Here is a 12,535-nt window from a genome sequence, read left to right as displayed (position 1 = left end):
AGAAAGATGACTGACGGTTCAACAGAAACAAGTCAAGAGTCCATGAGCCCAGAGCGTTGCTAGGATCTCATAAAGGGCTTGCTTACATTTAGTTCCGAGAAAAAGGAGCTAAATAGGCAGTTAAGGAGTATAAAAGTCTAAAATGGATGCTTCATAGAGGAGAAACTGAAACACATATAATTCAAGAGGCAAAATGAAACTAGAAATGGAAAATTCCTACTGGCATCCTATCCATGCAACAAAGCACATGCTTACTTCTGTTCACTGATACCATAAACTGCTTAAGGATGGATATTCATTTTGTCTTTTTATCTTCAGTGTTTCACAGTGCCTGAGCATACTCAGAATTGGTCCTGTGCTCAATAAATAGATATTTAAGTTACCTTGCATCAACTCCATCAAATACTTTTTGACACTCATTTCCAATGACTTCTTGCTTTAGATAGTATAGCATCCTTACACGAAGCAAAACTCTAAAAATAAATAAAATAAATAAACAAAAGGAGACAAAGATATTAGTCACTGAAGCAAAGAAACTGGGGGGGGAGGAATATCTGTACATGTTTATTAGCTTTATGTTTTGTTTGTTTGCAAGAGGATTTGTATGTACCTTTGGCTGGCCTAGAACTCTATGAATAGAACATGCTTGCCTTGAACACATGGATGAAGTCTCCTGCATTCCCTTCCAAGCACCAGAGTACAGGCATGTGTATTCCCCTGGTTTATATAAAGTCAATAATAGAGTAATGATTATATATGATCAAATGACCCTCATTACTGACGCTACACAAAATATACTGCAAAATCTACAAAATGGTGACTATTTAGTACACGGGAAGGGGGAGTTTATCTGGAGATTAAGTTTATTTGAGGATAAAAATATATAAGATATTTCATGATTGCTTGAAGATGATTGCTTGAAGATACCATATGAAGTTAAAACCTTAGACCACACTATCACTAGCCTAGGTCTTAAGATCAATGCACTCACGAAAGTGAATGTTTAAAGAAGTGCTTCTACAATACCCTCTACCTACTTGTTGCAGTGGTGCTTTACATGTTTCTTGTAGCCTTCATCTTGAAGGAGCTGCTCAGGATTGTATTTTCGAAGCCACTCTGCTTTCTGTATATCAAAAGAGCTTGTCTGAGTCTTTACTTTCTTCCCCTTTCGGCCTCTGGGCACAGGAGCTGAGAGGCCTGTTAAGAAAAGAAGTACACATGAAATCAGAAATAATTTGTATAAAAAGCAATGATTTGTAAGACTTTTACAATGCAAGAAATTGCTAGAGACTTTCTGGGGTCTCTGTAGGTTACACAGAGGTCTTTAGCACAATAATGGCAATAGAACTGACACAATCACAAGACAAACACAATTCTAGATGGTTTTATAAAAATTAAGTCAAATTTCACAAATGAGACAATACTTCACCTCAAATTACAATACTCATTTTGGTTTCCTTTGGCTTTATAACCTATCCCCCTCTTTTACTGCTGATTCACTTGTCATCAGAACTGTATCTGTCCTTTGCTTTCCAGAATTTGCTTTATTAATAAACAACATGGGATGGTCTAGACTTAAACAGCTAAAGTAATTTTTATGTCCTTGAGAGTTGTACTGTGAATTTCTTTAAATAAAAAAGCATCATTGTTCAGGTTGGTCACATGGGTCACATGTGCCCAGTTTTCTAGGAAAGGAAATCAACTACAACTAAAGTCTACATTGTCCTCTACTGGCTAATCTACTCATCTATCCCAGAAACAAGCAACACATGAATCGATGCTTATTCCTTGCTTATTATCACTGCATATGCTTATGAAAATTTTGGCATTTGTTTCTAGATCCTACGTTCTGTGACTTACTTACTAATCAAAGAATCTGTAGGGTGTATTATGAGGCTTTAGTTCAACAACTTTTAACACAACGTAGTAATGTAAAGTGACCAGAGATGTCATATATTCATTAATCTCTAGGAAGTTTGACTTGTTTCACTCTTAGTTTTTGACAATTACAAGTGATGCAATTTGGACTATATCATCTGATTTTTACCTCATTGGTAAACAGAACCAGTACATTAAAATATTTTTTTCTTTTTAATTTTGTAAAAAGTACTTTTTAGCATTAAAAACTATGCACCTCATTATGACTGAATGGGCAGAGCTTGTGACTATAGGATCAAAGGAGGTTAATATTCTGGGAGTTTTTGCAGCCATATTTAGTTTTGCATCTGATCTTTAGTTTTCTTCCCCAAGGACTGCACTAAGCAGTGTGTGGCACACACACTTTATGACCTTCCAACTCACACCTAGAGATCTTCACTCTCCAGAGGAAAGCATCATCCAGTTAGAACCTGACTGTAAGAGGCCGGGTACTAGGGATCAGATTAACTTAAGCTACTTTAACTACAGCCTTTATCTATTCTTGTCCACTTTTAGATGAATTGGTGAGCCAAAATTTAACTCCTTCGAAGTTAATAAATTGTCAGTACAGAATATTTGCTTACAAGTTCCAAAATTTTATAGTCCCCATATTCTTTCTATTTTTGAGGGGTAATGCCTATTTTTTAAAGTATGGACTATTAGCATACACAAAAGTAGATGGAACAGCATAATGGATCCCGCATTCAATTATTTTCCAGTTTCAATAACCATTAATGCATGACCAATTTGTTTAATCTATACTCTTTTCCACAATTCTTCATAATTTGTTGACATAAATCTAAGATACCTATCATTTAATTTACGAATCTATTAGTTACCTTTAACTAAAAGGTTAGGTGCCAGTAAATATCAAAGGCATAGACTAATAAATAGTTTCTTAATATTGAGTATTCTAATGTACAACCATCTAGTAAAGACAATATATTTGCCTTGTATTGTTTACCTCAGTCATGATAAAATTAAGGCCCCAAAAATGCAATGTGTTGCCGGGCGGTGGTGGAGCACGCCTTTAATCCCAGCACTCAGGAGGCAGAGGCAGGCGGATCTCTGTGAGTTCAAGGCCGGGCTGGACTGACAGCCTCCAAAACAATACAGAGAAACCCTGTCTCATAAAACAAAAACAACAACAACAAAAAAATGCAATGTGTTGTTAAGCCACAACTCTTTTAACTAACAGTTATTTTTTTTCCTCAGCTCTACTAATTTTTTGTTTGTTTGTTTTTGTTTTTGCAAGACAGGGGTTTCTTTGTATAACAGCTCTGGATATTCTGGAATTCGCTTTGTAGACCAGGCTGGAATTAAAGGTAGTTCTTCAATGGGAGGAACTGTCTGTGCACATCTAGAATCCACAAATTAAATACCAGCAACATGCTCAAAGTTGAGATAAATTATGGGGGGAGGCAATTTGGGACACAGGATCATGTTCAGTTGAGAACCGCTCTCTTCCAATCATTTTCAGTCTTACAATTAATTTGTTGAAAAAGTCAAGACTTCTATAGAATTGAGCAATCTTAATGCTTTACATTTTTTCCTTTATTTTATACGTCAGTTTTTAGGAAAGAACATAGTCATTTGTGTGATTCTTTCATCTTTATCTAAACATCCAAAACAAATGCTTGCTGCTGTGTATATTTTCAACGGCTACAGCATGACTTTGCAGGGTTTATTACAACCTGTAGCTGTTTACTTAACTCATCTATATTCTATGTCTGTCTACCTACCTACAGTGTAAGGTAGAGGAGCTCAGCAGTCTTCTCTATTTCATTAAAACCACATGTATATTGTACAAGAATATGCACTAGACAGACAATAAATACTTTGTGACTCAGAAGAACAAAAATATAATGTAACTTTAAAGCACAGTAATTTTTCATTTTTGTAGAAAATGCAATTGTCTTATGGCCAAACTTTATTTGATGCTGAACTGAACATTCTGTTAGCAAAGCTGTGGAGAACATTTCTTGCATATACCAATGGTAGTATTGCAAACCTGTCACTTTGGACAGCAAACTACTGATGTGTCACATACTTCAACAGATATACAAATTGCTGAGGACTCTGATAAAAAGCAGATTGTGATTCGTTAAGTCCGAGGTCTTAAATTCTACACTTACAGGAAATGATATGATCTACCCAAAGACCATATTTAAGGCACTAAAGATGCAATACCTTCAATGGTGAAAGATTTACCCATATTCACGAGAAAGATAGTACAGAGCTCCCTACTGACACTTAATTTCAACTGTGTCAAACTGGAACCAGAATGCCCATAATTAAAAGAGATGCAAGCCAAAAATTATCAAACACTGATACTATGGAATACTAAGAAAAAGCTAAGAAATGAGACAAGTTACAGGGACATATTCTGACATACTGTGATGTCAACAGTTTGCAAAGTGATACAAATTTAACAGTAATATGAAAAAAAATCCATATCTAAGATACTGGCACTTTCTGAAGCTAGATTTTTTAGTATAAATCTTAAGTTCATTAATACTATCTGTATTACTTTAAATTTTACATTAGGAATTATTTATACAAGAAGATTTTCTTTTAAAGAAACAAATATACTCGCCTAAATGATTTTGTAGCTCACGTGTCTGGCCATCTTCAGTGGGAGTGATGAGATCCCATATGAAACCTTTAATTTTCTCATCACCTCGATAATGAACAAGGCAATAGGCTAAAAGAGCTCGGCAAATGATTTCTACATCTTGTTCATTCAGCTGCCGTTTAAAACGCCCATGAGATAGAATCTCTCTCCATCGGCCCCACCTGGTTAAAAAAGGGACAGGAATACTGACTTAAGTATGAGCAAAATGTAAACTCATGCAAAAAAGCCAAGAAAAAGAAAAATTCTGCCATCGTAAAGTTTTACTAAAGCTTTCTCTTGTGTATAGAGCAAAGAGGCATGGAATATTATCTGTTAGTACATCTTACTCAGTGGCAGATAGTGGCATTATCTTCTTTAATTACTTAATGTGTGCAGATTTCAGAACAAGGAGCGTGACATTAGTGATTCACTCAATCAGTGTAAATACAGAAAGATAATACATGCTAAACAGAAATTAGGGATACTTATAAATATTATTGATTCTAATAAGATTGAAAATAGTATGTATTTAAGTTTATATATAATTGCCTATGACAAATACTAAAAAAACATTTTTACCCATAAACCAGGAGGTTTTTCTCAACTCTAAAGCATTCAGTTCTTCCGTAACCACTCCGGTCACAGGGTCTCCGGAGTTTGGGTTTTTCTTCTCCTTCACTTTCAGCTTCAGATAATTCAGCCAATTCATCTTTTGTGGCACTAAAGGGTCTGGTTTGCTTCCTAATTCTTGGGGTGTCGATAACTAAACTGTTCTGTAAAATTTAATGTTATGTTTAAGGAAGGTACTTTAACAATTTACAATAAAACTTTATTTTTACCTTTTAATTTATAGAAACAACAAATAGTAGAAGGAAAAAAAATAAGTAACTAACAGATCTACTACCCTATCAAGTCAAGTGAAGATACTTTCTTTTAAAACTGTTATGATATATAATTTTGTGGCATTATATTCATAGACTAAAAACAATTGGTATTTTCTGTGATTAGTAAAAAATTACTATGTTTCTACAATAATCATAATATTTTTAGACTCACTTTCAACTTCACAGATTATTTACCTTAAACTGATTAATAATTTAATTTGGATTGCTTTCAACCTAAGAATAAATAATGCTGAAATAAGTCTTTTTTTAATCTAAGTTTATTTAAAAGACAAAAGGAAAATCAAACATATAGGAGTTGAAATACTGGTAAAATGCTGTGAATATTTTGCAGAACTAGAAACATGTTTAGTTCCATACAGAATAATTATACTAATATACAAACGAGAGGCAGTGTCTCAATTCCTAATGATCAATTCAGTTTAACTCATTCAATGCAACTCATGTGTCCGCATCTTTAATATAGGTACTATTTATAAAAAGATGATATAGTTTCTGTTTAAAAGGAATACAAAATTTTGGCAGTCAAATTAATGTGCTACAAATAAATATTACTCAGGATGTAATGTTTTACAATATGAGAAGACTACAAAAGCTGTTTGAGAATTAAGTTATAGGAATGTTTAAAGAATTGAAATTGTGCAAGGTAGTGAATATCGTTACAAGAAAAGAAACAAGGTCCCAGAAATAACATCAGCTACTTAGGAAAGCCCCAGAGCAGAAAAGGATACATAGTAGCAGAGGAAGCCAGGAATGTATAATGTTGGTATCTCTTGTTATATACAGCAAGCTTTGCTAAGTTTCTCTAATATCAAGCTAATATTTTTGCTTGCCCAATTAACATTTTGGAGGATTTACACTGAGAACAGAAATTTCCTGTTTATTTTTTAAAGATAGATTTATTTATGTATATAAGTACTCTTTCTGCATGTCAGAAAAAGTAACCTAATCCCACTGTAGATGGCTGTGAACCACCATGTGGTTGCTGTGAATGAACTCAGGACCTCTGAAAGAGTCGAACCATCTCTCCAGCCCCATTTTTTTCTTAAATAACCCACTAATTAAAAAATCATTACAGGTTTTACCGACTATAATTATTATCATAGTGGACTGTGGTGATTTTACATTTCCATATTTCTTCTATATTTGTTAATTAGAATTTTTGTAAGGAAGAATTGTCCATTTCCCTTTTCTCAAGTTTTTTCTTATTTTTTAAAAATGATTTGTATTTGAATAATATTTCAGATGTATTTTGTTCATAATCTTTTAAGATCTCGATGAATCTTGAGCAGAGAAATATGACCTTTCATATGTACATCAGCTACAAACAGTAAACCAGCCTGATGTCACTTTCATGAATACTTACCCTGCCACTGATGGCATCTATATCTATTTCTGCTTTTTTAGCCCATTTTTGCCAGAAGTTAGGATCATCTAAGGAAATATCTGTCCTGTTTCCAGATGCTACAAAACTTGCCTGGAAAACATAATAGCAAACTTTTAAAATACTTAGACATTGAAAAGGAAAAAAAAAATTGAAAATAAACCTATCTCTCTTTGCATTTACTATGCACAAAATTTGAATTTAGCATACAAGATTTGTTTAAAGTCAGTGTTTTTAATGCCATTATAGAGTAGAGTTTAGGAGCAGAATAAGTTAGTATTGTGAGTTAACTTGAAAGCTTTTAATAAACAAGGATAATAATTAACTTTTGATAGGAAACAGCATAAACAGAACTATACTTTCTGAAATACTACAGGAAAATCAAGAGGCGTGGTAGCACACACCTTTAATCCCAGCAATCAGGAAGCAGAGGCAGGTATCCCTTTAAAATTTAGGCAAGTCTGGTCTACATAGTGAGTTCAAGGACAGCTGGGGCTATGTAGGGAGACCTTGTCTCAAAGAAACATACAAAAAACAAAAGCAAGAGAGAGGAGAAAAACAAAAAGGAAAAAAGAAGAAATTATGGTAGAATTTGGTTATGGGCTGGCAAAACAGCACTTTGCTCCCACTTTAACAAATAAATAATTAAAATTCAAAATTATATATTTGTATGCTATGTTTATGTAATATGTGTGTGTGTGTTTGTGGCCTGCAAGGTATACGTATGTGGAGGCCAGGGGCTACTGTTCACCTTCTATTTAGTTTTTCTTTTCTTTTTAATTTATTTTTATCTTATGTGCATTGTTGTGCTTTCTCTGTGTGTATGTCTGGGTGAGGGTGTCAGGTCCCCTGGAACTGGAGTTACAGATAGCTGTGAACCACCATGTGATACTGGGAATTGAACCCAAGTCCTCTGGAAGAGCAGCCAGTGCTCCCAAGCTCTGAGCCATCTCTCCAGGCCCCTTCTATTTGAGACAGGAGCTCTCCTTTTGCCCAGAATTCACTGATGAGCTAGGCAGGCTAACCAGCTAGCTTAAGGCTCATCTTGTGCTAAGGGTGCAAATGGAAACCACTTATGCCCTGGTTTGTTGTTGTTTGCTTTAATGTAGGAGATGGAGACCTGAACTCAGGCTCTCAGGCTTGGATAACAAGCACTCTAATTACTGAGCAATCACTCAGATTCTCTTTATATAGTAAAGTCAATGTAATAATTAACTCTTCTCCATAATTATTACGCATATACACATAAGACAAAAATTTAAAATTTTATATGTTCATGTATGTATGTAGGTATGTATATGTATATGTATGTGTATATGTATGTGTATATGTATGTGTATATGTATATGTATATGTATATGTATATGTATATGTATATGTATATGTATATGTATATGTATATGTATAAGAGGGTACACGTGTATGGAGGCCAGAGGACAACTTCAAATGAAATTCTCAAAAACACCACCTACATCGTTTGAATCATATCTTCCAGCATGAAGCTAACCAAATAGTCTCAATAGGCTTGCCAGTGAATCCTAGGGATCTGTACACACCTGTTTTTACCTAGCAATGCCAGGTTGACAAGCATATTTGTGTGGTTTGGAGATCAAACTTAGGTCCTTGTGCTTACATTGACTTATATTGACTGGGCCATTCCTCTACCCAACCTGCTATTTTGTTCTGTCTTTATTATACATAATCTTTACTTCCTATATGCCTTGTATTTCAAATGTTTTTTCTGACTAATGGGTACAACTGTTTCTAGTTATTACATATATTCCATTTTACGGGGATAAGACAAAGACATGTAAAACTTGATATAAAATTAGAACAAATGGAAGAAAAGATTATCTATTATAGTTGGTAGAGTGTTTGGCAAGCATGCACAAAGTCCTGGGATAAATACCTAGCATATCATAAAATTGGATATTGGTGGTGGCATACCACCATGATCACAATACTCTATGAGGTAAAGCAGCAAAATTAGATATTCAATGTTATCCTGGGCTACACTATAAGTTTGAAGGCAGCCTGGGCTACAAGACAGCCTATCTCAGTACAAAACAAAACAAAGGAAAAACTCACAAGTGGTTACTGAAGCTAATTTAGTATGTTCAAATAAGAAAAAGATACAAATATTTTCAGAAGGTAATGTGTGAACACTACTTGTACATCTATAAATCAGGACTCTGTGATGGCTGCAACTGGTTGTCAACTTGACTACATTTGGAATTAACCAGAACACAAAATGCTGGACATGCCTGTGAGGGATTTTTTTCTTAATTAAATCTGGATCCTTGAGGTGGAAAGATTCATTCAGAACTTTTTTTCTTTAATTTATTTTTTACATTCCAATCCCAGTTCCCCCTCACTCTTTCCCTCCCACACTCTCCACTCCCCTCTCCTCCGATCTGCTTCATGTTACTCTAGAATAGTGGTTCTCCACCTTCCTAACGCTGCAATCTTTTAATATGGTTCCTTGTATTGTGGTGACCCCCCAGCCATAAAAATCATTCTGTTGCTACTTCATACGTATAATTTTATTAGTTATGAATAATAATATAATATCTTGTGTTCAGGATATCTGATATGTTGACTCTGAAATGATTTATGATTCACAGGTTGAGAACCACTGCTCTAGAGAACCCTGACAAAACCTCATGGTGTGTTACTGTAAGAAACGAAACTGAAGCCATTTTGACTAGGGGTCAAATAAATTTTAAGTTCTCAAGACTTCTTGGTAATTGACATCAGAAACTGAAGCCATTTTGACTAGGGATCAAATAAATTTTAAGTTCTCAAGACTTCTTGGTAACTGACATCACTGGCATCCTGGTTAGGAAGTTGAGACATTGCATGCGGGGCAAGCCACCCTGCCATACTTGATCAAACTAACCAATGAGAACAAGATAAGTGTACCACATAGGGGGATGCTTTTGGTTTTCAGGCTTAAGCTCTCTGTAACATTCTGCTTGGGGACAAACTTCAGTTCCCAAGTCTGTTCTGTGGCACTGATGGATCAGGAGTGACTTGATTACAATATATTTTTGTTTTCTACATTGGTAAGTTATGTTGTCTCCAAGCAGACCCCATAACATTACCTTAGCAAATGTTGACCCACGTCCTTCTGTTTCAATTGTAATAGTTTTTGTTCGACGGAGTAAAATCTGATCAATATCTTCTTCACAGAACTTAGAGCCTTCATCTTCCTCTTCCATGATGGCTCCATACGCACCTCTTCGCAGCAGGTCTTCTATTTCCTTTTTGGAGAGCTGCTGAATCTGAACAGAAAAAAGGCAATTCTAGGAGTCACAGCATTTTAAAGGCCACAAAATATGGAAACTTCCACTAAAGGATGCTTAAAACATACTATGTCTTATTTTAGGCTTGGATCATGTATAAGAACGAACTCACGAGCCGGGTGTTGGTGGCGCATGCCTTTAATCCCAGCACTCGGGAGGCAGAAGCAGGTGGATCTTTGTGAGTTCGAGACCAGCCTGGTTTATAAGAGCTAGTTCCAGGACAGCCTCCAAAGCCATAGAGAAACCCTGTCTCGAAAAAAAAAAAAAAAAAAAAAAAAAACGAACTCACTAAAGTAATATATTGAAGTTAATGACTTTTTTATTGTATCAAAAATATGAATCACCACCTAAATAAAATGGTTTCAATTAAACCAATGCGAAAGTGCCTGGTAACCTCCATTTTAGTAGTGTGGTGCTATATTAATCAAAATATTAAAGACAAAACAACAAGCGAACCTACAACCCATAATTTGTAAGAAGACATAGCCAATGTTAGAAGTTGGTAAATTTTAACAACTGAAGATCTTCCTGAATTCTACTAAGTTAAGCCATGATACAGATGACCTCAGAAGATAGTAAACCTGTCTGTCTTGGAAACATTCTTAAGGTCCAGCAGTTCTGAAGCTACATAGACAGAAGAAAAGGCACTCAAAAGTACTAGCTAAACATTTCTCCATTCTGAAGATGTCCTTGTGTACAAACAGTGAATAAGTTAGTCAAAGTAACACAGAACCCCAAGTAAAGCAAAATTGTACATACACCACTGACAGTGCCGTCTCTCCCGCTCATGCTCTGTAGAACAGCCTTATCTAGGCCCAGTTTCAAGCTGGCTCGGTCAAACATCTCTCTCTCATATGAGTTACGAGTTACTAATCTGTAGACTTTAACTGCTTTGTTCTGACCAATTCTGTGACAACGAGCTTGGGCCTACAGAAAGTGAAAAGTTATAGATTATCTTTCACAAAATATATACAAATTATATAGAGAGAGCAAGAAAGTATATGAGAAGTTTTTGATATGATGAGAAATAATTTCCACAACAGGCAGTAAATAAGGTTTTAAGATTCTACTTGTAAACCCCTTAAGTGTTATTACATTTTAAAATTAAGTTAAATCAATGTATTTGTGTGTATGTATGTATGTGGGCAAGTGTGAGCCAAGGCACAAGTATAGAGGTCAGAGGACAACTTTTTGAGGGTTGGCTCCATTCTACTATATAGGTCCTAGGGATTAAATCCAGCTGCTAAACTTGACAGCAAGAGTCTTTATCAACTAAACAATCTTTTTTTTTTTTTTTTTTTTTTTTTTTGGTTTTTCGAGACAGGGTTTCTCTTGGAGCCTGTCCTGGAACTCATTCAGTAGACCAGGCTTGGTCTCCAATTCACAGAGATCCGCCTCTGCCTCCCTAGTGCTGGGATTAAAGGCGTGCACCACCACCGCCCGGCCAATTGACAATCTTGACAGCCTGGATTCTTCTATTTTAATGGGGATGTTGTTTGGCAACCCTTATCAGAAATCCAAAATCCTAGCTGAGTGTGGTAGTTCACATCTGTAATCTCTACATTTGGAAGGTTAGTGAGTTGTAGGTCAGCCTGACCACAATGAGGAATACCACCCTCACCACACCCCCATCACTCCCCAAACAAACAAATCCAAAATAAACAAGAAATCATGCTGGGTGTGGTGCTATATGCCTTTGATTCCAGCACTTGGGAAGCAGAAGCAGGCAGACCTCTGTGAGCTTTAAGGCCAGCCTGGTCTATCTAGTCAGTTCCAAGCCAACTGGAGACATGGCTCTGGGGTTAAGAGCACTTGTTCCTCCTGTAGAGGACCTTCCAGGTCCCATGATAATTCACAACCAGTTCTATAGGATCGCACACAGTTTTCTGAGGGCACAGGGACCCACTTACACGGAAGCAAAATACTCACACATATAAAATAATGTAAATAAGTCTAAAAGAGATCATCTTTAATTAAGACTGGTATATTTTTAATAATCTATTGTATTTCATAGCTATTTAAAGTATTACTATAATTACAATGTAATTAAGATTATCATGGCTACTAAACTAATTTCACTTATAATTTGTTTTCACATCTCATCACTTCCTAATTATGTATCTTCTGAAAATTTTGACTCTCTCTGGTCACCTTTTCTTTTTTTCCAGAGATAGTAGTTTTCAAACTTATAGTATAGACTAGGCTAGTATAAGCTCTCCCTGCCTCTGCTTCATAGTCCTGGATGAAAAGCATGTGCCACCACACCCAGCCTCTGGACACTCTTATTATTGCTTATTTTATTATGTTATGTGTGTAAGTTTTTGCCTGCATGTATGTATGTGCACCATGGATATGCCTGGTGCCCTCAGAGGCTAGAAGAGATCATCAGTTTTCTTGGACTGTTACAGATAAC

General features: G+C 35.6%; 1 protein-coding gene across 12 annotated transcripts in view; it reads right to left on the bottom strand.

Annotated features, from left to right (window-relative positions):
• The window catches only part of Chd9 (chromodomain helicase DNA binding protein 9), a 212,040-nt gene that overhangs the window by 42,631 nt on the left and 156,874 nt on the right, over nt 1-12,535 (bottom strand). For all 12 annotated transcript variants that reach the window (XM_021232466.2, XM_021232461.2, XM_021232467.2 and 9 more), the window contains 7 exons: nt 10,882-11,049; nt 9,922-10,101; nt 6,800-6,910; nt 5,111-5,304; nt 4,514-4,713; nt 1,038-1,197; nt 384-473 (listed from right to left, as the gene is read on the bottom strand). In XM_021232466.2, coding sequence (XP_021088125.1) covers nt 384-473; nt 1,038-1,197; nt 4,514-4,713; nt 5,111-5,304; nt 6,800-6,910; nt 9,922-10,101; nt 10,882-11,049 — 1,103 coding nt within the window. The remainder of the gene's footprint in view (nt 1-383; nt 474-1,037; nt 1,198-4,513; nt 4,714-5,110; nt 5,305-6,799; nt 6,911-9,921; nt 10,102-10,881; nt 11,050-12,535) is intronic.

This window comes from Mesocricetus auratus, unplaced genomic scaffold (assembly GCF_017639785.1).
Source record: "Mesocricetus auratus isolate SY011 unplaced genomic scaffold, BCM_Maur_2.0 Super-Scaffold_100045, whole genome shotgun sequence".
Classification (NCBI taxonomy): Eukaryota; Metazoa; Chordata; class Mammalia; order Rodentia; family Cricetidae; genus Mesocricetus; species Mesocricetus auratus.
Note: the sequence above shows the minus strand (reverse complement) of the source record. Positions and strands in the feature narration are given on the sequence as shown.